Source organism: Tiliqua scincoides, chromosome 5 (genome assembly GCF_035046505.1).
Source record: "Tiliqua scincoides isolate rTilSci1 chromosome 5, rTilSci1.hap2, whole genome shotgun sequence".
In the NCBI taxonomy this organism is placed as follows: domain Eukaryota; kingdom Metazoa; phylum Chordata; class Lepidosauria; order Squamata; family Scincidae; genus Tiliqua; species Tiliqua scincoides.
In genome coordinates, this window is record NC_089825.1 from 73,160,276 (window position 1) to 73,185,415 (window position 25,140).

Here is a 25,140-nt window from a genome sequence, read left to right on the forward strand (position 1 = left end):
GTTTTGCAATGACGAGTGGTTTATTTATCAAACAACAAACACACAGTTATTTGCTATCCAAATCTAGGAGGACATTTGTTTACATGGCACCAAAAGTTAACAGAGCCAGTTGTGCATTGGTTTGGGACACGAGCTCCTACACAGTTGCATTAAATTCCTCACGTTGCAATATTTTTGAACTATTTTTTGACAATAGTTATCATAATGAATTCCTAATTCCCCCTCTTGACTCAGTTCTCTAATAGAGAGGGGCTCCTTCCCACAGCAAGAAGAGGGCAAGTCTGTTTTGCACAGTTCAGCCTAGTGGAGCTTGCAAGTGGAGCAACCCATCCAAAGATTCTCTCCATCTACTGAAGAGAATTATCACGATAAGTCCAACATTCTTATTTATACATAAGTAGGCCTTTCCATTCACGTGCTCTCAACTCCAACTTACCCATGCCATTTTGAAAAGTGAAACTCCAAACATTTCAAAGAACCTTTGGCTGTTTTGCTTATTCCCCTTGTTTGCCTCCAAAAACCATATGCTGAAACTCACTTATCATACAATATATAAAAATAACTCCTCCACTTCTCCTGCAGCAAGACTATCCTGTGGGACCACTCTCCCCCCATACTTCTAACATGGCAACAGGGAGTATAGGAGGGTTTGGAATTGCTGGTACTTTCACATGTTTGATCATGTGGAAATGTCCTTTAGTGTAACTTAAGAAAATATTCAGAGATTAACAAATTAGTAGTATTTCCAAAAAACACATCCAAATGCCTGGCAGTTCAGCAACAACATTGCTCACCTGAGCTCCTGTCTTTTAGGTCTGATAATGATGAGGTGGCCAAGGTATTAAAAGCAGCCTTCACACAGTTAATCTTATCTGGACTTTGTTTTTCTTTCTCCCAATCAGATAGTGACTCAGAAATTGAAAGAGACAATAAAGGGTAAAAAATCAAAGCACTTGATAAACAAGGTGTTTGAGATTTCTGTATGTAAACCATTGGTAGCACTATGGTCACAATAAGACCTTTTAATACATAATGTGTTTCTGATATGGGGATAATCTTACTACAAAGAAAATGCACGCATTAAGTTGTATTCATAGTTACCCAATTAGTCCAATTAATTCAAATGAGACTGAATAATGACAAACTTTCTTTGGATAGAGCCCATGATCCCCTCTGAAGTACAGCATAAGTGCAATTTTCCCAATGTATACTAGTCAAGAAGTGAAAACAAAGGCCACAGCAATTTTACAAGGTATATGCTGTGGCAGCCCCTGTACATACAATTTTTAACACATGCAAGTTATCTCTACATAGAAAATGTATTGCACGAAGTAGCGGTAAACATTCCATGGAGTTCATTACTCTCACATTCTGACCAGCTGAAATATCTGCTATGAGTAAGGTAATTCAAAACTGAGGTAAGCAATAGCTAAAAGGCTAATGTGGGAAATAAACACTTAGAGAAGCTACAACTTTGTAAAGGGATAACAAGCTATTGTCTCTATGGCAGTGGTTCAAACATTTTAGCACTGGGACCCACTTTTTAGAATGACAATCTGTTAGGACACACTGGAAGGGAAGTCATTAACCTGGAAGTGATGTCATGGCAGGAAGTGACATCATCAAGCAGGAAAATAACACCCCCATATGACAAAAACAAATCTAATGAATTAAATCAGAAGTTTGCAATAAGTTTGTAAATCTATTTAAAATAAAGAACTCTCCTAACCCTCCCAAGCAATTGCTAAACTGTTCTAAACAGGGGTGCCCAAACCCCAGCCCTGGGGCCACAGACAGCCCTCGAGGCCTCTCAATGTAGCCCTCAGAGAACCCCCAGTCTCCAATGAGCCTCTGGTCCTCCGGAGATTTGTTGGAGCCCGCACTGGCCCGACACAGCTGCTCTCATCGTGAGGGCTATTGTTTGACCTCTCGCGTGAGCTGTGGGATGAGGGCTTCCTCCGCTACTTGCTGCTTCACGTCTGTGATGCAGTAGCGGCAGAAAAGGAAAGGCCAGCCTTGCTTTGTGCAAGGCCTTTTAGAGGCCTTGAGCGATTGCAAGACCATCATTCATTCATATAAGTTCATCTTTAATATATTCATTTATGTAAACTTATGTAAATTTATTCAAATTTTAAATGTAAATTAATTCTTTTTTCTCCTGTCCCCGACACAGTGTCAGAGAGATGATGTGGCCCTCCTGCCAAAAACTTTGGACACCCCTGATCTAATATACTGTATTAAAAATAAAATCCACATTGAAATGAATGGGGATCCATATAAAATTGACTCATGGTCCACAGTTTGAGTAACACTGCTCATGTGTCTTCTGGATATTAATGATGATGATGATGATGATGATGAATATCTCATTAAAATTTCCACTGAACATGACAACACTGTAAACCTGCTAGATACTTCTTGTCCTTTAATAGGAGCAGTAGCTCCAATAGAACACCACAACATCAAGCAGGCTAAATAAAAACCCAGTTGCAATGTATCTTCAATGCACTAAGCACAGATTCATAAAGGAGTACTGGCAAAACACAATTTTTGCATGAGGAACATAACAGCAAATAAGAAAAAAAAAAAGGTCACTCTTTCACTGAAGGCAGCCCAATCCTGCCTAACTCCCTGGTACCAAGACAGAAGCAGTGTGTACTGCATTCCAGAGATCTCCTTGAGGTAAGGGAACATTTACTCTCTTGCCCTGGAGCAAGGGGAGTTTAAGAACCCAAAGGCTTTCTGGGGGTAAGAGAATTTTTGTTCCCTGGTCCCAGGGCAAGCCTCCATTGCGCTGATGGGGCTACTTGAACCTGCACCAACTATTTTGGCAGAAGTCCAAGTTGACCTGGGTTGAGTAATTGAGGCTGGGGGAATAGGATATCAGCAGAGCTGCAGCTACCAATACACCCCCTTCCTGGCCACACCCTCTCTGCCCCAGTTTCCGCTCTATTCCACTCCCTCCCTGTTCCTCCCACTCCTGCATGGACTTACCCGCACTGAGATTTCTCCAGTGGCCACTCACAGTGGAGGCCCAACTGCGAAGGATGGCAGGTTACACTTCATAACTGACTTAAAGCACACTAAGCCACTAGAATGCACATTCCGGCAACTCAGAGGTCTCATAGAATAGGGCTATAAATCACGTTCCTCTGACAGAGCAGGTTTTTCTACACTGATAGCATAAGACAGATTACTCAGTGTATGAAAATAAGATTTCAAAAAGAAATGTTATAGTACAGTACTAACAAGAACTACTTACCTCTTTGCTGTCAGCTGAAACTTGAGTATGGACTGAATGAGGTGATGAGCTACATGATGGATTAGGGGAGTATACTGTAAATTCTTTGGCACAAGCTAAAGAAAGATAAAACTATACCTGTCAAGGAGTTAAGTCTCAAAGCACATGTTATTTTAGGATTATAGATATGCTAAAGCTAAGGTGCCCCTACCAAAGTTGGTCTTTTTATATTTTATTATATTGCTGTAGGGCACTTAGAGGCCTTCTCTGGCCAAAAACAGCAAATATATTTTAAAATAAATACTGTAGTTCATGCTTTAAACATTTTAGTGTTGATTGATTAATTCCTTTATTGGCATAAAACAATTTCCAGGAAATAGAGGCAGTGAACAACATAGAATGCACATAATAAAAGACAAGCATGAGCAAGATTTGAAAAAAAAAAAATTAAACAAAGCAAAGTAAAACACCAGGTACAAAAACCACTCACTGTTCAAATCCAGGGGAACAAAACTAGAAAAATTTATGCCTGATCAACACAGAATACAAATATCTCGCTACACTAAGCGAGCAGGACTCATTTTGCCCATCCAGCAATAACAAACAGTGTCAGAATCAGTTCTATGAGAATTTTGCAGAAACTGGGATAAAAATTGGTAAAAATTGTAGATCAGTATAGAGAGGGCAGTAAAGTAGCAAATGAATCAAGGTTTCAATTGTGGTTAAATTGTGGACCTATTGAATTTGGGGCTCAAAACATTCACAGGCATGACATTAAATCTGGCCAATATAAAAGATGTGCGAACCTGAGGAGAAAGTAAAAAGGAAAGGTAGCTTGAACCAGAATCAGAGGGCCAGAAAAGCCCAATATGTGAAGTGGAAAATGATTTAAGGGCTGCAGCTTGTAGATTGTTTTTCCAATATCAAATGTGACCGAATGAGCTTAAAGGCAGCAGGTAAAGGTAATCCGCCATCCAGGTCAAGCACTAGGTCAAGCATCTAATTTACATACATGACCTTTATTGGCATAGATAAAGGAAATACACAAAGACATCCAGAACACACAAACAAAAAACAATAAAATAAATCATAATCATCCAATATCCCCTCCCTCATTCACTATAATATAGCAAAAGACCCAGAATTCCGTCCTGCCAGTACCCCAGAAGCAAAGCTGGCAACCTTGTCGAAATAATCAGTTTTCTCTATAGAAAGAAGAGATTGTAATCCTCCCAACCCTGCATTTTGTTCAGTAGTGGAGTCAAATAGTTCTTACGAAGGATGTCATGAAGTGGGCAATAAAAAAATATATGTTGTAATGTCTCCACACAGTTCCTGTCACAGGTACATCTTCTTTCTGAGTAGGGAATGCCACTAAACCTGCCCGCTAGCAGAACTGATGGAAATGTATTACATCTCGCAAGGGAGAATGCTCTGCAAGCCTGCGGGCACTGCAGATGATAAAAGAAAGAAGCCGGCTTCCCAAAACTGACTGGGATGCGCAGATGGAGAGGGTAGCAAATGGTGTTAGCTGCGCAGAATAGCTCTTGACGCTCAATATCAAGCAATCTTTCCTCAATAGTCCTGTAGGCTTCGCTTAAACCAGGGGTGCTCAAACTTTCAACTTTAGGGATGCTGGACCTTTAACAAGTGTATAGAAGAGAGAATTGCAGCAGGTGCAACTTGTCATCCCACAGATGTTCTGATCTGCCTCAAAGCAGACCCTTAACCAGAATTTCAGAAAGCTTAGCCAGGTCAAGGTTTTGATCTTATGCAAGGCCAGCTTCAAGGCACAATGCTGCATAAGGGGTACCACGAAGATCTTGTAGAGAAATCTGGATTGAATGTGCTCTACTAGGATAGTGATACCAGTATGCCCAGCTCACAATATGGAAATATCCCAAGATGCCCAGTTCACCAATAAGGCTCTTCTCTGACCAAAAGCCAGCATCTAAAAATCTCTCTCAGAGAACAAGTTAGCTGTGGTATGTTCACAAGGGTAAGACAGAAAGTCATAAACAAGGGCCATAAACAAATAAAAGGGATGCATAGAGTACCAGATCCTTTGTAACGGATATCTCTGTAAACAAATTGCCGATGCGTATCGAATTGCCCTCCTGAACATCCTGAGGATCAAGATGTTGATCTGATAACCAAGCCAAATGTTTGTGGAACTGGTGGTCTGTTATTTTTCTCATGCTTACCATGGATGTGTTTTGCTCTCTTTGTGTGCTCTTGTACCCCCCTCCCCTACCTAGACCATCCTATAAAACCAGCATCTTTGTAATTGTTTAGGGTCTCTCCACCTGTGTGTGTGTTTGTGGAGGGCCCCGTTTGCAAACGAGTAAAACGTTAGAAGTCCTTTGAATTCTCCTGTCGCCTGTTTGTTTGCCTCTCCAAAAATCCAAAGAACCGTGTGTGTGTGTTCATTCGGGAACAATAGAAACAGCTGAAATCCAAATGGGGATACCAAACAGCAATTGTGCTAGGACCTTAGACTTAAAAATCTGCACTGCCATTGGAATATAGGAATTACTCCAGGAGTAAAAAACCACAGGGTGGCTTGAGCTGATAAATTGCTTGAAAGAATAGCAGCCTGACAGTGAGAAGTCCAATTATGCCTGTGATAGAACAGAATCCCAAGATACTTGAATTCTTTAACCTGTTGAATTGCCTCCCCCCCCCCCCCCAAAGGACCATGAATTTGGTTTCCATTGAGAACCAAAAACCATGATTTTGGACTTCCCAAAATTCAGTTGCAGTTTGTTGGAAATGAGATATTCTATACAAGAAGTGATTAGACACTTCAAATCAATTTTTGTATGGGACATTGCAAGCATGTCATCTGCGTACAACAAGAGGAGAAATGATAAATTGCCTAATTTAGGAGAGTGGGCATCAATCGAGGATAACTGAGGGACCTGGTCATTAACGAATAAATATACATCCTTGTCTGACTCCTAAATTAGTTGGTATTGAGGCTGATAACTTCCCACCTGGTGATAATTTAACTCTGCAGCTGGTCTTCAAGTAAAGCTTCCTGATTAAGTTGCTTGTCTAGGTCCAAATTATCCTGTTTTTGCCATAGTAATTCCCTATCGACTGGGTCAAATATGCCTTTTAGATTCAAAAGGCAACATAGAGATGGGAATTTTTAGACCTAGTGTACTTGAAGATTAGGTGGGATAAGATAAGCAGTTGTCCAAAAGCAGCTGTCCAAAACCAGACAGATAGCCAGCTTGTTCTAGGTCAATGACATGGTTTTTTTCAACCACCAAGATAGCCTATCCAAGAGGTATTTTGCATAAATCCTACCTGAAATAGATAATAAGGAAATAGGGCAATAGCCCCCAGGTTTCTATCACCTTTATAAAAGATGGGTATAATGATTGACTGAGACCAAGAACTTGGCATAATACTAGTATTATTTACAACAATGAACAGGTCTGCCAAGAGTGGAGCCCACCAATCTGGGTCTACCTTGAAGATATCAGGGAGAAGGGCATCTGGACCTGCTACCTTCCCAGGTTTAAAAAAAGAAAGAAGTTGCTTTATTTCAAGCTCAGTTAAAGGAGGCCAATTTTGCGCTTCGGAAAATGAAAACGGGCACAGAAGAGCCTTTACAATCACCATAGAAGATTGATTTAATATGATTTTCCCAAGTAAATGTTGAGATTGGAGAAACAGGGGAAGCATAGTTATGAAAAAAGCCACAAGTAATATGCCAAAATTGTTTAGAATTCTTACTTAGGCAGAATGGCTTTATAAAGTAGATTCTACCTTGCGAGAATAGATTGCTAGTGCACAGAATCAATGGCTTCCCTAAGGTGAGTTCTCAATGTAAAATAACCAGGGGGTTACACTGAGGCCCCTGATTCCTTAAAAGTTCTAAAAAGCTTTCTAATTTGATCCTCTAAAAAGGAACACATGAAACTATGTTCTCCCTCTTCTTTTTAGTACCCGCATTCTTGGGAGGGGGGGTGTTGTAAGGAAGAAATAAAAAGATCCAAGTGAGCTTCAAAATTAGCAATAAAGTCAGAGGAGGCCTTAGACAAGAAGAAAGTAGACTGAGCAGTTACTACCAAATCTGAATACTTTAAGTTTCTGAAGGTCTTAAAAGAAGAATCTTAAAGAAAATTCATCCCAAACAATTTTGGGAAGATAATCACTAGACAGATATGATGCCGCCTGAGGTTAAGAGGAAATGGTCAATGAGAGCATCAAAATACAACTAAGGGGAATGTGATCACTAAAAAAGGGTTCCCCCACTACCAATTCTCTCACCAGTGACAGCATGGGGACTGAAATCAAAACATAGTCAATTACGCTATTACCTTGTCTAGAAATAAAGGTGGCCTACATTTTAATGTTAATTAAACACAGAAACTTACTTTCAAAACAATCTTGTATGTATTTCAATACATTTTCTCCTTGTTGTATATCAATAGCTTGCCGCCCTTGACTGGAAAAGTGGAGGCAGAAGAAAAAGAAAAAATTCAATGAATTTTGAACCCACATCCCAAATGCTTGCAACCTTCAAAGTACTGCAATGCAGCAGGGGTCATGTCAGTTAACCTTATCTTGTCAAATCTTATCTTGTCATATGGTGTCATATGGTGCAAGAGTGTGAAACCAAATAAAACATACAGGTTGAGACTAATTATTCGTGTGGGTTCCGTTCCAAGCACTAACATGGACGGCAAAAAACGCACTATAGCAAATCAATTTAAAAAACAAAGTTTCTTAGCAGCAGTGATCTAAAAACAGCCTTGCTGACCTTTGTGATGTAAGATAAGAGTCATTAAGAAGACAATCCATCAGCCAGTCCTCCTCCAAGCCCTTACAAAAGCGTTTCACTCAGTCCCTCCTTTCACCAATGCAAAATGATCACCTTTCTTTCAGGTGCTCAGGGGGAAGGGAGGGGTTGTCTGGAGAGAGATTGATGGATTGTCAGCCAGCTGCTCTCTCTCTCATTAACGAGGCTATTGTTAAAGGACTGTTCAGTTTTTTAAACTGATTTTAAAGGGATGCATTTTCCCCTTCTCCAGGAATCAGCATATTCCTTCTCATTTGCAGGGGCCATTCGTGTCGAGTCAAATCCGTGTATAAAAAAATCCATGTATAAATAGGCTGGACCTGTATATGCTCAGATACAATATGAAATGACTTATTTCTATTCAGCTAATAGCTTTGTATAAAAACAGTCTCTAACCTAAAACAATATGAATCAAAATCAGAATAAGCTACCTTTGTACTTAAGTTCAAGTTCCTGGGGGAAGGGGCAGGAATCATTACATAAAAGATTGCAAGTTCAAATTCAGCCAGATTATGGAATCTGCTGCTGATACAAATGCAAGGAGGGTGTGCAGTCCAAACTAAATCCAATAATTGTCACTAACTGTGCTGCATTATTTGGTTTCCACAGCCAAAAATACGTATATACAGATTCCAGAGACGTATAAGCATTAACGTGCCGACTGAATCACTCCTTGCTCTTTTTCTGGCCATTATGTTTCCTTTACCTGTATCAGTTATTAACTGTAAGCTTGCACACTGTACTCAGCCTGATAGCAGAAGCTAAAACCTGGCTGTTTCATGGGCCCAGAATCCAGCTATTCCACGAACCTAGATATCAGCTACTTCTCAGTCCCATCTTCTCTTCCCCTTTTTTCTTAGCAAATTGCACAAATGTTATTTCAATATGCATTGCACCTGCACTTGAGCAAACACTACAATCATTAGAAAAAACTAAAAACACAAATTATGCAGTTCTAGTGAGGCAAGGTCATGAAAGCCAGCCATTTATGTTAAAACAAATCATTTATGCAAATGTTTAAAAGTTAAACAGAGCAAATGCTTAGCAGCTTAATAGGGAAAATGTATACATGCTTAAAACTGAATAGAGCAAGTGTTTAGCAGTTTACTTAAAACATATAAAAATCCATTTTGCTCTCTGTCTGAAACTTCAGGCAGACAGCTTTTGCTGAAGTTGCAGGAGACAGGTTTGCTAAAATTGGCCAACTGCCCGGCAGGAGATAGCAAACAATGGACACTTTGAAAACAGAGGTTGTTGGAAAGCATCCAAGCCAACTTGAGATGGAAATTCCGTTTGCTTCTGAACAGAGAACTCATGGCAAGGAGAGAATCTGGAGATTTAAACCTATTATTCTGTTAGAGTTCCCTTTTAAACCAAAAAGACCAGTGTTATGAACACTAAAAAGCTATTTAGAACCAGAGCATCATAGAAGTGCCAAATAAATTACTAAGTTAGCATGCTTGCAAATATTCTTCACTGCCTTAATAAAGTATGTCTTTAAAATACAATTAACATGTAAGAATGTAGCTTTAAAGTGAATTTTAGCTGTTAGAATGTTTTGATTAAAACATAAATAAACAGAATAGTAGAAGCCATTAAATTAAAAGGCTTAAAAATGTGATACAAAATGCAGCCTTAGCAGAAGCCATTCCAGCTCTAATCAAAGGTCTGTCTCACAGACTCTGGAATGTGGGACCCTGTATCTCTGTAAGGCCTTGAAGAACTCCAAGGCTTGCAGAATTTGTTGCATCTCAGAGAGACTTGGCTGCAGCATAGGGGCAGAATTAGAACAGGGGAGTGACATCCCAGACAGTTTGGTTACAATATGCAGGCAAAAAGCAAGAGGGACTTGGAACACTGAGATGTTCCCATCTGAGTTATCTGTTGGCACTAGAAGCGGGAAAACTGAAAAGTTATACACAAGTTTGCAACATTTTAGTGGAGAAACTTGCAACTTGTAGTAGAGAAGCGCACAGCTTATCTTCTTGTTTGGCAAATGGAAATAGGATTTTCTAGAAACACCTGCAGAGACAGCTACACAGGAACAGATAACAAAGTTGTCTAGGGGAAAGTCCCCTGATTAAGCCAAAACATCATGAGAGCCTCTGTCTGAGCTAAAAGCTGACAGAAGGGGCTGGATTTAGTTAAAATGAATGAGAAAAGGTTTCTTAAAAAGCAATCTTTTTTACAATAAGAGGTTGGTTTGTCTTGTATTAAATAAATTATACCACTATACATCACCCAAAGGTAACAGGTCACATATAGAGAATCACAACATGGAATAGAAAGGACTTGGCTTAGCTTAAAACAAGGGTTGGCACAGAGCCCCATGGTGTCTGGGAAGAACAAAGAAAGGAATGTAAGGAGATAGCACTGGTGGCTCTTGCTAAGGTCAAACAAGTGAAGAGTGCCAAAAGATAAATGCAAAGACATACCAAAGGCCAGTTCTGAATATAATTGAGTAAAGAGTGCCACCTACTGGTTGTTGGAATCTTTAAATTATATATGTCAATGTATATTTTTGCCATATTTGAAACCTGTAACTTGAAACCAACCAATCAAATGCTTGTAAAGTTATCTGCGGCCAACCCAAAGAAAGCCCCATCTATGATGTCAGAACCCAGCCAATAAGAGGTGCACAACACCTCAAACAAAGGAGCCAAAATGAAATATAAGCAAGAGGCTCACACTGGAAAATTGCTCTCTTCACTTTGGACAAGGAGTCCCTGAGAAGCCCATTGCTGGCAACGAAATAAAGCTTGCCTACTGAGTTTGCTTTTGACCTTGCAACACTAGGACATGCTGAAAACACTTTTTTTGCCCTTTCTTAAAGAAAATGCAACTATTTAGGACAAAATATGAAAACATCAGATAGCCAAAAACTCCTATATATGATCTTACAAATAAAATGGCTTAAAAATAAGACAAGTTATCAGGCCAGAAGATAAATACTGTATGCATTTTTAATAACACTGAACACACTAAATGTGATAAAGATATATGAAATCCAAAGAGCTACTTTTAGACCATCTAAGGGCTTAGGCATGTCTTGTGGACTTTGACATTTTTCTTATAACCACAAATACCAATGTCATATTATTGCAAATGGTTCTGAAAAGTCCCTTTGGTCTGCTGTGTGGTATGGTAGATGTCATGCTGCTTATAAAGCCAAAGCCCAAAACTTATTTCCTGGGAAATTTGGAAATAACTGTATAGTTCTTTGGATTCTGGTCACTGTGAAATATAGCAATATGAAATGCATCTCACACACAAGCAGAGTAAGAATATATAAATAATAATATCTACATTTTAAGCTGTTTAGAAGAATCAGCTTAAGAAGCAAACTAAAGTTTATTACCCTTTTGCGTGGCAGTATCTTGCTCTGTAGTTATCTTTTAAATGGTTCTGTTGACAACAAAGAAATAATTATGAGGATGCTTTTCAAAAAGGGTAATATATTGGAACATTAATAGCTCCTTAAGTTTCACTTTGCTATGCTACCTATACTTCCCTGCACCTGAAATCTTTATTAGTAGGAAAGACATGATAGTTCTGTGTGTGGCCAAAATACAATACTGGGGAGACTTATGCTGCATAGAGATGTCAATATTCCATTAAAGTTGAAGTTGTGGGGGGGAAAGTATCCCATCCTCCCCTATCCCTGCCCCCAAAAGGAAGTTTGGGGAAACGCAGTGGCTAAGAAATTGAACTTGAAATCAGAAAGTTCCCTGTTCAAATTCTGCATTTATTGTGAACTCCGTGGGTGGCCTTAGGCAGACCTCTCAGCTCCACTCTGGAGATGACACTGACCTATGACAGTTCTCATAAGAATTACATCATGCTCATACAAGTGAAACACTTCGCTCACTCAGAAAAGTGCTAAGCAATGCTAGTGTTTAAAAGAACATGATTTGTGGTATATCTTTGAAAAGGTACAAATTCCTTAGTTTTTATTTTAAAAAAATACAAATACATCATTTAGTTCCAGATGGAATAGATCTACCTTAAGGAAACTTAGGCTGCAATCTTATACACACTCATTTACATACGTGTTCCATTAAACTCAATGGGGTTTATTTCTGAGTAGATATGCCCAAGTTTGTATTACCAACATATCTTTCTGTCAGTTGAGAACATGGGGGAAAATGAACGGTTTTTGTTCTCCGAATTCCTGGTACATTGAGTAAAGCATCCTGAGCATGTGCAGAGTTCTTCTCCTTTTCCCAAATGTAAGGACCTAAAGGGGACAATGCCTCCATCATATGCTCTCCTTCATCTGAAAGTGACTTAGAACTGAACTCCCACTTTTGTTCAGGGTACATACTATACAACCACTTACAATCACAGCACAATATACTGGAAATGCAGCCACTCTCTCATACTCGGTGCTGGAGCTCAGTGTCACAGTGCACATGATCACAACAGCAGCAAAAATAAATGATTAAATGTATTCCTCAAATTCTCACACTAAGCCAAGGCTGCAAAACCCTGGCCAAGTGACAATGCCTAAAAGTCAGGGATACAGATCAGAAAAACTGCAATTGTACGCAGTGGGTTTATCGGAGAAGTCAGAGCTTCTTTCTTCTCCCTTCATTCTCCAATTCCCTTACTGACTTCCTATATCAAGTAAACCAATTTGCCATTACATCTAAGTTTGAAAAACATGGTTCGCACTTTCCCGATTGCTTATCCCATACAGTACAAGTGTGCATCACTTAACCATTCACTTAATGACAGACTGCATATATGACGGTGGTCAAAGCACAATAAAGATGTTCTTAATGGGGCAACCGCGTCTCCCATGGCCTGCAGCAGTGTCTGTTTACACAACAGAGAGGCTTTTAATGCAAGGAAGAGGTAACCTAATTCCTGTAGCCTGTGCAGCCATCTAGTGTCTGGGAGTGTCTGTTTACACAACAAAAGGAATAGATTGGACTGAATGTTCACTTAATGACCTCATTGCATAACAACCAGGATTGGAGAACGAATCCGCTAGTTAAGTGGTGCACACCTGTGTTTACTGTAGGAAATACCAACACAATCTGGCTACTGCAAAAAGTGTAGGGATAGCTCTTGAGCAACTGTTTGCATGCAGGCAGTGATAAAAAGTAATCCTGAATGATTGGCTAGAGCAGGGGTGACAAACTCATTTCATACCAAGGGCCAAAACAGCATTCATTATGCCTGTTGATTGCCGGAAGTGATGTCACTAGGCAGGAAATGATGTCATTAAACAAGTCATAACCAAAAATAAGCACTTTTTCACACTTAGGAATTCATTAGCTGCAAGTGATAGAAGAGGAAACACTCAAATTTTTTATCATATTTCAAGATATGGGGGAGTCCAATTTTTGTGCAGGCTGCCCTTTCAGCAGTAACTCTGCAGCACTGCTCAGCAGCTAAGAGCCTGAGGGCCGGATAAAAAGCTTCTGTGGGCCGCATCTGGCCCCCAGGCCTTATGTTTGACACCCCTGGGCTAGAGGGACCAGGGAAATGAAGTTGGTAAATGTCCTTCCTTGCTGACTCTCATGCATTGCTCTTCCTCACACCTGATATTCAGACACAGTAAAAGACAGAAAACTCAGGCAGGATCTGCCTCACACAGGACCTACTCTGTGGTGGTTATGTTAGCAAAGGGATCTATACTACCAATGCAGTACTGTCCAGCAGAGCTTTTTGAAGTAGTTATAGATCCTCTACAATTTGAGCAGAGGGAAGATGGCATAGAACCCTAACATTCACTATACCCAGTCTGCTAAGCACTTTGCAAAAAAACACATTCACATACATTCCAATTCAGATGCTGTAGTTATTCTGGAAGTTGTTTCACTTGTTACTAGAGCTCTGTCTACTCGGTCAGACAGATACTTCTCCCTATTCTTCCCAGCATAGCCCTGTTTCCAGTGCTGTTTGCATGACTTTATGGAATCCTTATAAAAACCTTTGAAGTGAGTACATATTTTTTCCCATATTGCAGCTGGGAAACCAAGGCTGAGAGGGATTGGCTTGCCCAAGGCCACCTAGTGAGTTCGCAGGAGACAAGATCTATTCTAAACCAAGGAAGACCTGATCCATAGCTCAGGCACTATGCTACACTGCATGCACCAGCACAACACACCAATCCAGAAAATAAATTCTGCCCAAACTACTGGTATGATAAACTTATAATTAGCAAAATGCCATCACTCCGTGCTGTCCTTAAATATCTTTTCATCTTTTTTATTGCCTCTCCCTGCTAAAACACTGACTCTGCTTGGATGTTTAGGGAGATGTTAGCAATGTTTTTTGAGAGACTAGACAATGGAAGGAAAGCATCTTTTCTATTATCCAGATAGTAAATGTGTCTAAACATGCTTGAACTGGATGTATTCTATAAGTAAAATCAGCATCACTATGAAATTAAAGGCACAAAATATTCTCAGGTTTAACACATGCAGGAAACTGTTATGGTCCGTTGGTTTCTGAAGCTGCAGTGTTACTACAGAAGACACTATTACAGGGAACAGGCTGTTTAAAGCTGCAATCCTATCCACATTTACCTGGGAGTAAGCCCCACTGGTTATAATGGAACTTACTTCTGACTAGACTTTCATAGAATTGGGCTCTAAATCAATGTGGGTTACAGCAGGCTACCCCAGAGTAAATTAATAGAAGGGGAGAGCCAGCCCACCTGCCAGACCAGGGGTGGCCAGCCCACAGCACATGTGCCACTAGTGGTACATAGACACTTACTTTCTGAGTGGCATATGCAAAGTCACCATATATTTTTGAAATATATATATTTAAACAATAAGAAAGCATCAGAGCAGTTTATGGTTTGGTTAATTTCTTTTGTACTCCTTAACACAGCACACTTCCAAGTTTCTAAGGCTGCAGCGGGCACACTCAGGGTGGCTGCACCTGCTCTGGTTGGAAGACTGGGAGAAAGGTGGGGAAAGAGTGATGGACAGGGGAGAGAGCCAACAGGACCAGAGTCTAGCTCCGTACCTTCTGTGGCAAAGAGATAGACTGCCCTTGAACCTGGAGGCTCTATTTAGCTACTGTGGTAATTGCGAAAAGAGATGTTAAGGTGGAGATTCTCTCTGTAAAACGTGGCACGTGCCTTGGCCACTTCTGCACTAGACCGACTGAGGGCCCAATCCTACGCCTGTCTACTCAGAAGTAAGCCCCATTATATTCAGTGGGGCCTACTCCCAGGTAATTGTGGATAGAATAGCAGCCAGACAACCCAATCCTATGCATGTCTACCGAGAAGTAAGTCCCATGATAGTGAATGGGGCTTACACCCAGGAAAGCGAGGACAGGATTGTAGCCTGAAAGCCCAGTCCTATCCGCACTTACCTGGGAGTAAGCCCCATTCACTATCATGGGACTTACTTCTCTATAGACAGGCATAGGAGACAGGCATTACTTCTCTTAGTCAGGTACTCAGAGCGCACCCCACGCGTGTCTACTCAGAAGTAAGTCCCATGATAGTGAGTGGGGCTTACTCCCAGGCGAGTGTGGCGAGGACTGCAGCCCGGGCAGGGTTCGGGGCGCCCAGGCCTCCGCCCCACCGCCTCCGCCCTCGGGGCGCTCTTCCCTCGCATGAAGACGGAGCCTCGCGCCGCTCCTCGGCCGCTCCCCACCGACCCGCGACCCTCGTTCTCGCCCGGCACGCGAAGGACGCAGGCAGCGCCTCGGTGCAGGAGCGCCCTGAGAGCACCGGGGTCCCTCACCAGCGAGTCCATCGCCACGTCCCTCGGCCCGGCGGCAGCGACCCGGAGCGCGCCTCCCTCGCCCGCGTTTGAAAACCTCGCGCAGGCTGTGGGGAGTCGCTCATTGGCCGGGCCCTCGCGTCGCAAGGCGGGGCGGGGCGGGGCGGGGCGCAGGGAGGGAGTACGACCGGCGAGTCCCGCTCACGCCTCCTTTCGTGCCTTTGGACACCTGGCCAGATATTGTATTCGGTATGACGTGCAGACACGCACTATGGGTGCACTGTAGGTATGCCTGCATGTATATAGTGTGTGTGTGTACACATACACATACAGTATATATAATATACAGACACACACAGCATATATATGTGTATACTGTATGTGTGTCTGTTGTATTCTCGGCATCACCTGGCAGGACAAAGTTCCAAACAACACAGTCCTGGAACATGCTGGAATCCCTAGCATGCATGCACTGCTGAAACAGAGACGCCTGCGTTGGCTCGGTCATGTCGTGAGAATGGGTGATGGCCGGATCCCAAAGGATCTCCTCTATGGAGAACTCGTGCAAGGAAAGCGCCCTACAGGTAGACCACAGCTGCGATACAAGGACATCTGCAAGAGGGATCTGAAGGCCTTAGGGATGGACCTCAACAAGTGGGAAACCCTGGCCTCTGAGCGGCCCGCTTGGAGGCAGGCTGTGCAGCATGGCCTTTCCCAGTTTGAAGAGACACTTGGCCAACAGTATGAGGCTAAGAGGCAAAGAAGGAAGGCCCATAGCCAGGGAGACAGGCCAGGGACAGACTGCACTTGCTCCCAGTGTGGAAGGGATTGTCACTCCCGAATCGGCCTTTTCAGCCAGACTAGACGCTGTTCCAGAACCACCTTTCAGAGCGCGATACCATAGTCTTTCGAGACTGAAGGTTGCCAACTATACTATGTGTGTCTGTATTATACATGTAATATAGACACACACATACAATATATATATATACAGTACTGTGTGTGTGTAAATTATATATTACACCAATGAAAAATTGCCCTCGGCTGCCATTTACCCTGTTCAAAAAACACAAGTTGCAGATCTTCAGTGTCTCATGTAGCTGAAATCAAGCCCTGTTAGTTTTAATAGGACTTAAATCATAATAAACTTTCATTTTTGTTAAATACCCCCCATTCAGCTGTCTCCTCAAACTCTGTCAAAGGCAAAACCAAGCAGGAAATAGAAGAGGGAAGCTGGTTTGTTATGAAATCTGAGTAGACATAGATTGATTTGCAGTGCAATCTTTCAAGTTTATAAAGACATTAATTCACTGCTACATTTTATGTTTGATGGTGTGGTTGTTTTTACTTGTAGTGCTAGATGTTTATCTTAATTATAGGCCACTTTGACTATATCATGTTCATATTTAACCATATAAAAATGCATGTCACAAAAAGCAACATGGTGAATGTGATGGTGGTGAATGTGATGGCCCGAATCTGTCAGAGATTACTGTTTATTAGAGCACAATCCTAGGCATGTCTGCTCAGAAGTTCCAGTGTTCAGTGGAGTTTAGAATTGCAGGTTTTGCAGGACTCTGTGGACTCTTGTTTCCTTGCCAGTACAGTATGTTCATATTTTTTTTAATTGGTCTAAAATGTACCTTCTGAGTGGGGGTGGGGGAGGAGAACCTATCCCTGTTTACCTAACATAGAACATAAGAAGAGCCCCACTGGATCAGGTCAAGGGCCCATCTAGTCCAGCTTCCTGTATCTCACAGCAGCCCACCAAATGCCCCAGGGAGCACACCAGACAACAAGAGACCTGCATCTGGCATTCTGACATAGCCCATTTCTAAAATCAGGAGGTTGCATATACACATCATGGCTTGTAACCCGTAATGGATTTTTCCTCCAGAAACGTGTCCAATCCCCTTTTAAAGGCATCTAGGCCAGATGCCATCACCACATCCTGTGGCAAGGAGTTCCACAGACCAACCACAAGCTGAGTAAAGAAATATTTTCTTTTGTCTGTCCTAACTCTCCCAACACTCAATTTTAGTGGATGTCCCCTGGTTCTAGTTTTGTGTGAGAGGGTAAAGAGCATCTCTCTATCCACTCTGTCCATCTCCTGCATGATTTTGTATGTGTCAATCATTTCCCCCCTCATGCACCTCTTTTCTAGGCTGAAGAGGCCCAAACGCTGTCGCCTTTCCTCATAAGGAAGGTGCCCCTTCCTTAGCATCTTTTGCAGTGGCTCTTGCTAGTATTGCTTGGGGGGGGGGAGTATTTTTTAAAAGATGTTTCCCTGTCCTAGAGAATTCATAGTCTTTTTCATTTATTTTGCTATGAAAACTGCTTTGTGAACTCTTGTTGACAAGCAGTATATCAATATTTTTTAATAACGAGATTTGACTGCATCACTGAGAAGGGACCAAATGTGCATTAGACCCTACCTATGTTCCTCTTAAAGCAGTGGTTCTCAACCATTTTTAGCACTGGAACCCACTTCTTAAAATGATACTCTGTTGGGACCCACCTAGTTTTATGATACTTTTTAAAAACAAGGTGATCTATAATTTTTTTTTAATTTACACAGTATTTTATTTGCAAAAAATCTTGATCCATATCTTGTAATAAGGAAGTCCTAATGAATAGCCTCAGGGCTTGAGGGGCTGAGTTATGTGACCCAGCCTTCACCTGTCCCCACTACCTGTCGTTGATGGACTTGGAAAAAACACCCCCCCCCCAAAAGGTGCTCAAACCTTGATTTCCCTATATTTACGCAAGCTTGCAACCTGCAGGAGTTTAGCTATCTGATTTTTGAATAACCTCAGAGCAATAACCTCAAGGCAATTAGTTACCTGATCCTTCCATCACCCATGTTTTCATTGGAGGCTCTGCAGAACCCATCAGAAATCAGGTCACAACCCACCAAGTGGGTCCTGACCCACAATTTCGGAAACTGTCCTAAAGCATTATTTCAGGAAAATGGCAGACAATGCAATCCAAAGGTGGCTACTATGCCACAGCTAATACCATCAGCATGTAGTAGCAACTATGTTCAACTAGCAGTGGAGTTAACAGTACAATAGTTACAGAAACATAAGCCAACTAGTTACATTGGCAGTCACAGAATTTCTGGCTGACACCATCAAACAATAATTAAAACTCTTTTTCAGACGTTCTTAGTGCATGTTCAATGAGCAAACATGGAGGAGATGGTAACAATACAGTGACAGGGAGTTGAGCTTATACATGCACGGTCATTGTAATGCAGTGTTCTGTGGGTCAGGACCCACTAGGTGGGTCGCAAGCCAATTTCAGGTGAGTTCATTTTATTTTTAATATATTACTTGATGCTACCATGGTATATGACTGCATTTGGTGTAACGTTACAGATCTGTACTTTTAATAGGCTACTGTGTATATGCTTTTAATGGTCAATGGGGCTTACTGTGTAAATGTGGATAGGATTGCAACCTCAGATGCCCGATCTCATCTGAACTCAGAAGCTAAGCAGGGTCAGGCCTGGTTAGTACTTGGATGGGAGACCACCTGGGAATACTGGGTGCTGTAGGCTTATACCATAGTCTTTCGAGACTGAAGGTTGCCAACCAAAAGAAAAAAAAAACAGATCAGCAACTGTTTGGGAAAATTAGGAGGGTTCTTCATTTTAAATAAATTTTTAAACTTATACTTATTGAAAGCTTTTAATTTACTTAATTTGATTTGGTTTTGTCTATATGTTAAAATTTCCCTGTTTGATGATGTCACTTCTGGCCATGACATCACTTCCAGGTTTAAAGATATCACTTCTGATGGGTCCCAAGATTGCCGTTTGAGAACCACTGTTGTAATGCCTGAAGAAAAAATCTGCATTTGTATGATAGGAGTCATCTCAGGGAGTACGACAAAGTACATATGACAGAGTGGAGTCTTTCATCACCCTACAGATGTTTATTGTACACATTAAAATGAATGAAAAGAACTGAGTTGCTTTTCCCAGTGTCTCCACATCACCTGGGCATGGAAGGCATTCTGCATGCACAACAGGAATGGTGTAATTCTTGTCACTCTACCCAGTGTGCACACACCCCTCACCTACAACAAGCATGTTCCTAGTTATAAACAACTACACCATGTTCAGTACTCGGGGGGGACGATGGACGGACGGACATATTAATAGAATTCTAGAGACTCTCGAAAACAAGGTTTAAGGGACCCTGTCCTCATGCAGCTGGGTATAGGATTACTGTATAAAGGCTTAATGGAAAGCAAACTTTGTAACATCAGGAAGATGTCCCAGTTTCATACACGTAAAATATGGCATGCTCCATTCTCTCTGTGAGCTGTGACAGAATTTAAAACAAGGTTCACGTGCTTGCAACATACTGTATGGTGAACTATTGACAAAGCCATGCACATTTTTGATCATATATTTTTAAATTTAATATGAAAAACACAAAAAGCAGTTTTCATAACTGCTCAGGCTGTACATTTTTGTGTACACAAATAAAAACTGCACTCACTTCAAAGTGTATTGAAATAAACCAAGATAAAACAAAGTATACAGAATCCTTGTATATATATATTTTCTGTAAATTGAATGCACTGTTTCCAAGATCATTTATGTGAGTAGAATCATCCTCCAAACAGACCAAGGGGCTGCAAAACAGGTAGAAAGGTTGTGTTTACTCTGCCCCATTTTTTTATGTTTCTGTACAGTACAATCTGCAAGGAAGACTTGGTGGAATAGGTTCTTCGGTTTCAAAGTCCACTGATGTATGACATCAAATGCGGTTTGCAAATGCAAAGAGTCTTGTTGCTACTTTTGAACTCTGATTAGTAACCCCAAGGACAACAAAGCCCAAGACATGATCACACTCAGATTGCAAAAAAAAAAAAACACCACTCATTACATCCCACTGGAAGTTCATGTCAGGAATCCTTGTTTTATTACTACCCATCCTCTAAATCCTTATGAGTTTACAGTAGTTTGCCTTGTCCAAACTATTTAAATAAAAAATAAAACCAACCAGTCAGATTTATTTTAAAATGTACGCCTCTATTCCTGGTATGACAGCACACACCCCAAATCTGCAGTGTCCCCCAATCCCTACTAATCACTGGTTATTTATCCCGTCATTGCCTTTAAAAACATTGAGTTGTTAAAAAAAATTAAATAAACCAGCATGTTTTCAAAGGAAATCCACAAAACAAATGATAAAACTATAAATTGTGTATTCTGTAGAAAAATATAATACAACTTATAAAGAGTTATTTTAAGACTAATACCCAAATATTGGAATAAATTTTGATACGGGTTTCAGTTCAGAGAACACATACATCTTTGGTGCTCAAGTGCCTACAGAAGTTGGAAAACAGACAAGCGGTACGTAATCTTTATCTGCATAATGACCATAAAGGTAAGGAAAATAATAGAACACACTGATATAACCAAGTCTGTTATGATGAATTACTTTAGAAATATATTTTTCCTAAACAGCCAAGTATGTTTGAAATGGATTTGGCTTCTTTTTTAGTACTGGGGTGGATGAAATGCAAGAAAAGCACCAGCATACTCATTTAGGGCTACTAAGGACACAAGGAAGCAAAAATTAGGCTACTGAGGTGCCACCATTCATACAAACTGCCACAGCCAAAGTTATTTTTCTCCTCAACACCATCCCACCCCACTGTATTTTCTATTGAATTATGTGTAAATCTAGATGTCTAAGCTGTCCTATAATTAAATTCATTAAAAGCGAAGCAAGATATGTTGTACCAAAGTATTCTTTACAGAACTATCACACCAAGAGGAGAAAGAGCTTTTGCTTGTTTTTAAAAGAAATCTGCAACACACACACACCACAAGTTAAGAGTTAAGCATGTTCAAAGCCCACCAATTTGAGCTTGAGTGCTTAGATCCATGTTGAGTTGTGCCCACAGCAATTGTGAAATTTTCAAAAGTTGCATTGTATCAGGGGTCCTATACATAACCAAACAGTGGCAGATAAATAGCACTGATAGTATTTTCAGCATCTTGGACAGAAAAGAAATGTTCTTGATTCTACGAGCAGTTAAGCACTACCCTGGTGTTAAACGTTAAAGCCAGCAAAAGCAGAATATGGCAACAATAGCAGTAAAGACTTAATTATTTAATTGCCTATTCAATTTGAATCCATCTATTCTTCTGGTACCCAAAGGTATCACTTTCTGGTGACCTTTCATATACAACAGAAATATCATTACTACAAATCATTAGTGCTTAGTTCACCTGAACACTAAGTGACAGGAATCAACACTAAAGGTGATGAACAGTTTTATACCCATAAAAAGATGTGCTGTGTACCTCAGGCCTATTCTTACTGCATTTCAAACACAGGCTGATTTCCATGAGTCTATCATGTATATGAGGTATTCTCTGAAGGGCAAACTACCTGTGATGGTAGCAGATCTGTATTTAAATTGAGATCTGCCCCAGTCACATAGAATGAATGAGACTTCTGTGCATTTAATTTCAATCACAAAAATGGAGTGTGGGTAAGGGGTATTACACCTTCTTGCCTGCAGCTTACCTCCCCATATTTTTCATCAGCAAAATTCCACTACAAGTAAGCTTGGTTAAGAGAAAATCATGTAGGATGGGAGACTAGAAAAGTGGGCAAGATGAAGGTGCACTCCTCACCCGTATTTTTCTTTTGCTGTTTTAAAATAAGGGCTTAATCCTATCCAACTTTCCACTGCTGAAGCAGCCATGCCAACAAGGTGTGCGCTGCATCCTGAGGTGTGGGGCAGTCATGGAGACCTCCTAAAAATAAGGGAACGTTTGTTGTGGCTGCATTGCTGCTAGAAAGCTGGATAGGATTGGGCCCTAAGACACATACTGCATTCCTCTTTCTATGTAACTGGGGCAGATACTAAGATATACATATCTACTGCCAAATGTTTAGTTTGGCCCTGAGCAAACAAACATGTATGCAAGTTTTTGGAGAACATCGGAAATTTCAAAGCTTTGTGAAGAAAGGATGTCACTGTTGGACACCTGTATTTTCAGTTCAGACCAACACCTTAAAAGCAATTCTTGTCTTAAAGTAGTATGAGAAAGCAGTCTTGACAATCCGAATTCTTGGGAGGAAATTCCTGCAATAGGCATAGAATAGAATCTGTTTCCTTGATCTTACATTGCTTCTGGTATAATAGAAAAGACAGACACTTTTGTAGAGTAAGGAACCACAACTTTACAGTAGCTCAACTTTCCCTCACTGCAAATTATTCAAGACAATGTTTTCAAACAGGCATATTACAAACTATACCAACGTGTTTCAGGAGGGAACAACATAAACAAGGAAAAGTCATGCTCTTGTAACATCACAATTTGGCTCAGGGCTAAGATGCAGTGAAACACTGCAGAGGGGGAAAACAGTTTTGTGGTGGTGTAACTGGCAGTTCTTTCAAATCTTGATTGCCATCTCATTTAACACTTGGCTTCTGCAATGCAGATTTTCCATTGCCCATCCTGATCTTTCTGCAGAGGTTAATGCAAGTCTGTGTCTTCAGAAAGAGCCATACTGTCCTTAGGTACAGATAGCTATGAAAATGCTACAGGCAGACACATGGCAAATCCAGTTTGCTGTTGAGCTCCTCGGTGCAGTTCACCAACTTCAACTGTTTGTTTCTGAATTAAGGCTTTACCAAGTATGTAGTACCATTTTTATTTTTAAATGCATGATGTCACACTTTCATGTGATCTGCTATGCTCTGAACAATATGCCAACATCAGTTGCCATGGGTAAAATAGTATCTAACTGGTGGTCCTGGCAAATCTTCCTCGCCATCCGTTTCTGGAGCAAATGACACTGTGAGGTCCACATATTTTTTATCTGCTGATGGTTTCACAAGTTTCTGCATCCTACAAGACAAATAAAAATTTCAGAACAAATAAAAAATCCTTGCCCTATGAAGTACACACCAGTCCAATGCTAATCTTGTGATGGTTGGTCTCTCTCTTTTAGTGGGCCTTTGTTGACATGCTTTAATACTGTCTAGTATTGTGTTTAATATGTTGCTGTCTCTTGCTATTTCTTGGATTTGGGGGTGATTTTTTTTGGTTTATTCTTTGCCATTCCTTGTTTTTAGTGTTCTGATGTTTATGTTTTGTTTATATTATAAGCCACCCTAAAGGTGGCCAGTCTGGGAATACTAATATACAGTACTGCTCAACCTCTGAGAGGGCTCAACATTCTCATGAGGTCACTTGGACACTCTAACCTTCTAACTACAAAAGTGGAACCAATATATGATTGCGTCTCACATGGAATCACAATATATCATTTTCTCCAATTGACTGAAACAAAAAATTAATCCTGAACCTTTAAGTCACACTTAATCTTGCTGTTTCTCGCAGCAAACTATGACTGTGACCCAGAGCCTTGCACATAAATCTGCCATCAACATCTACAGTAGAGAGATCTAAGACTTCCATGGCCAACACCCGAAGATTCTAGTTAGCATGTGTGGGGCAGTATCACTATCCATATATTGGAACTAGCCTTAAGTTTTGCTTAATAGATCATAGTATAGGTTGTATATCTACATTATTCCATAATACCTAGGCAGACACTAATAAAATACCCCTGAAGACTAGCTTCTGACAATCTAAATGAGATTTACATATGATTTTTACAATTTTTTGGTATGCAAATTTTTTGTGTTGACTTTCTCTGTTATTTGTGAATTAACACACTACATTCCATTTATCAGCTTTAAAGAAAAACTTTCAGAATACCCAGGGGAAAGATCCTTTATCAAATATCAAACTTTTACTTGAGTTTCACTTAGTTAATACTTACGTCAGTTTTAATCTTTTGACATGCCCAGGCATTACAGGAACATATAGCATTTTAACGCCCTGAACAACCATAGTTGGCTCAATTCCATACTTTTCCTGTAACAGACAAATGCAAAACTATTTTGAATGGCATCACACAGAAAGCAAACTTATTCTATATGAAAAACACTATGCGTCTAGACCTGTGGTTTCCAAACTCTCCCAGAATTTGAAACCCGCAGTAAGTCCTTGCGGGGAAGGCAGCAGGGCCAGGGGGAAGGCAGCGATGCGATCCCCAGGATCGTGTCACTCAGGGGGGCTGCAGGGACTGGGATGCACTCACCAGTCCCTGCATCAGCCATCCTGGGGTGCAGGGAGCCCTGCACAAACATCTGCAGGGCTTCCCAGGTCAGCAAAAAGTGAAAGTGGAGCACAAAACCATAAGTGGAGTGCGATTGCTCCACTTTCACTTCTGCTGAACTGAGGAGCCCTGCAGAGGCTCACACAGGGCTCCCCGCACCCCAGGATAGCTGCTGCAGGGACTGGTGAGTGCATCCCAGTCCCTGCAGCCCTG

General features: G+C 40.9%; 2 protein-coding genes across 2 annotated transcripts in view; both read right to left on the reverse strand.

Moving 5' to 3' along the window:
- Positions 1-15,787, reverse strand: part of CENPC (centromere protein C) — a 37,340-nt gene extending 21,553 nt beyond the window's left edge. The window contains exons 1-2 of the mRNA XM_066629201.1: positions 15,548-15,787; positions 795-909 (exon numbers count right to left, since the gene is read on the reverse strand). Of these exons, the coding sequence (XP_066485298.1) occupies positions 795-909; positions 15,548-15,787 (355 nt within the window). The remainder of the gene's footprint in view (positions 1-794; positions 910-15,547) is intronic.
- A 4,437-nt stretch (positions 15,788-20,224) lies between these two features.
- Positions 20,225-25,140, reverse strand: part of UBA6 (ubiquitin like modifier activating enzyme 6) — a 60,702-nt gene continuing 55,786 nt past the window's right edge. The window contains exons 32-33 of the mRNA XM_066628480.1: positions 24,589-24,683; positions 20,225-23,648 (exon numbers count right to left, since the gene is read on the reverse strand). Of these exons, the coding sequence (XP_066484577.1) occupies positions 23,516-23,648; positions 24,589-24,683 (228 nt within the window). The 3' untranslated portion in view covers positions 20,225-23,515. The remainder of the gene's footprint in view (positions 23,649-24,588; positions 24,684-25,140) is intronic.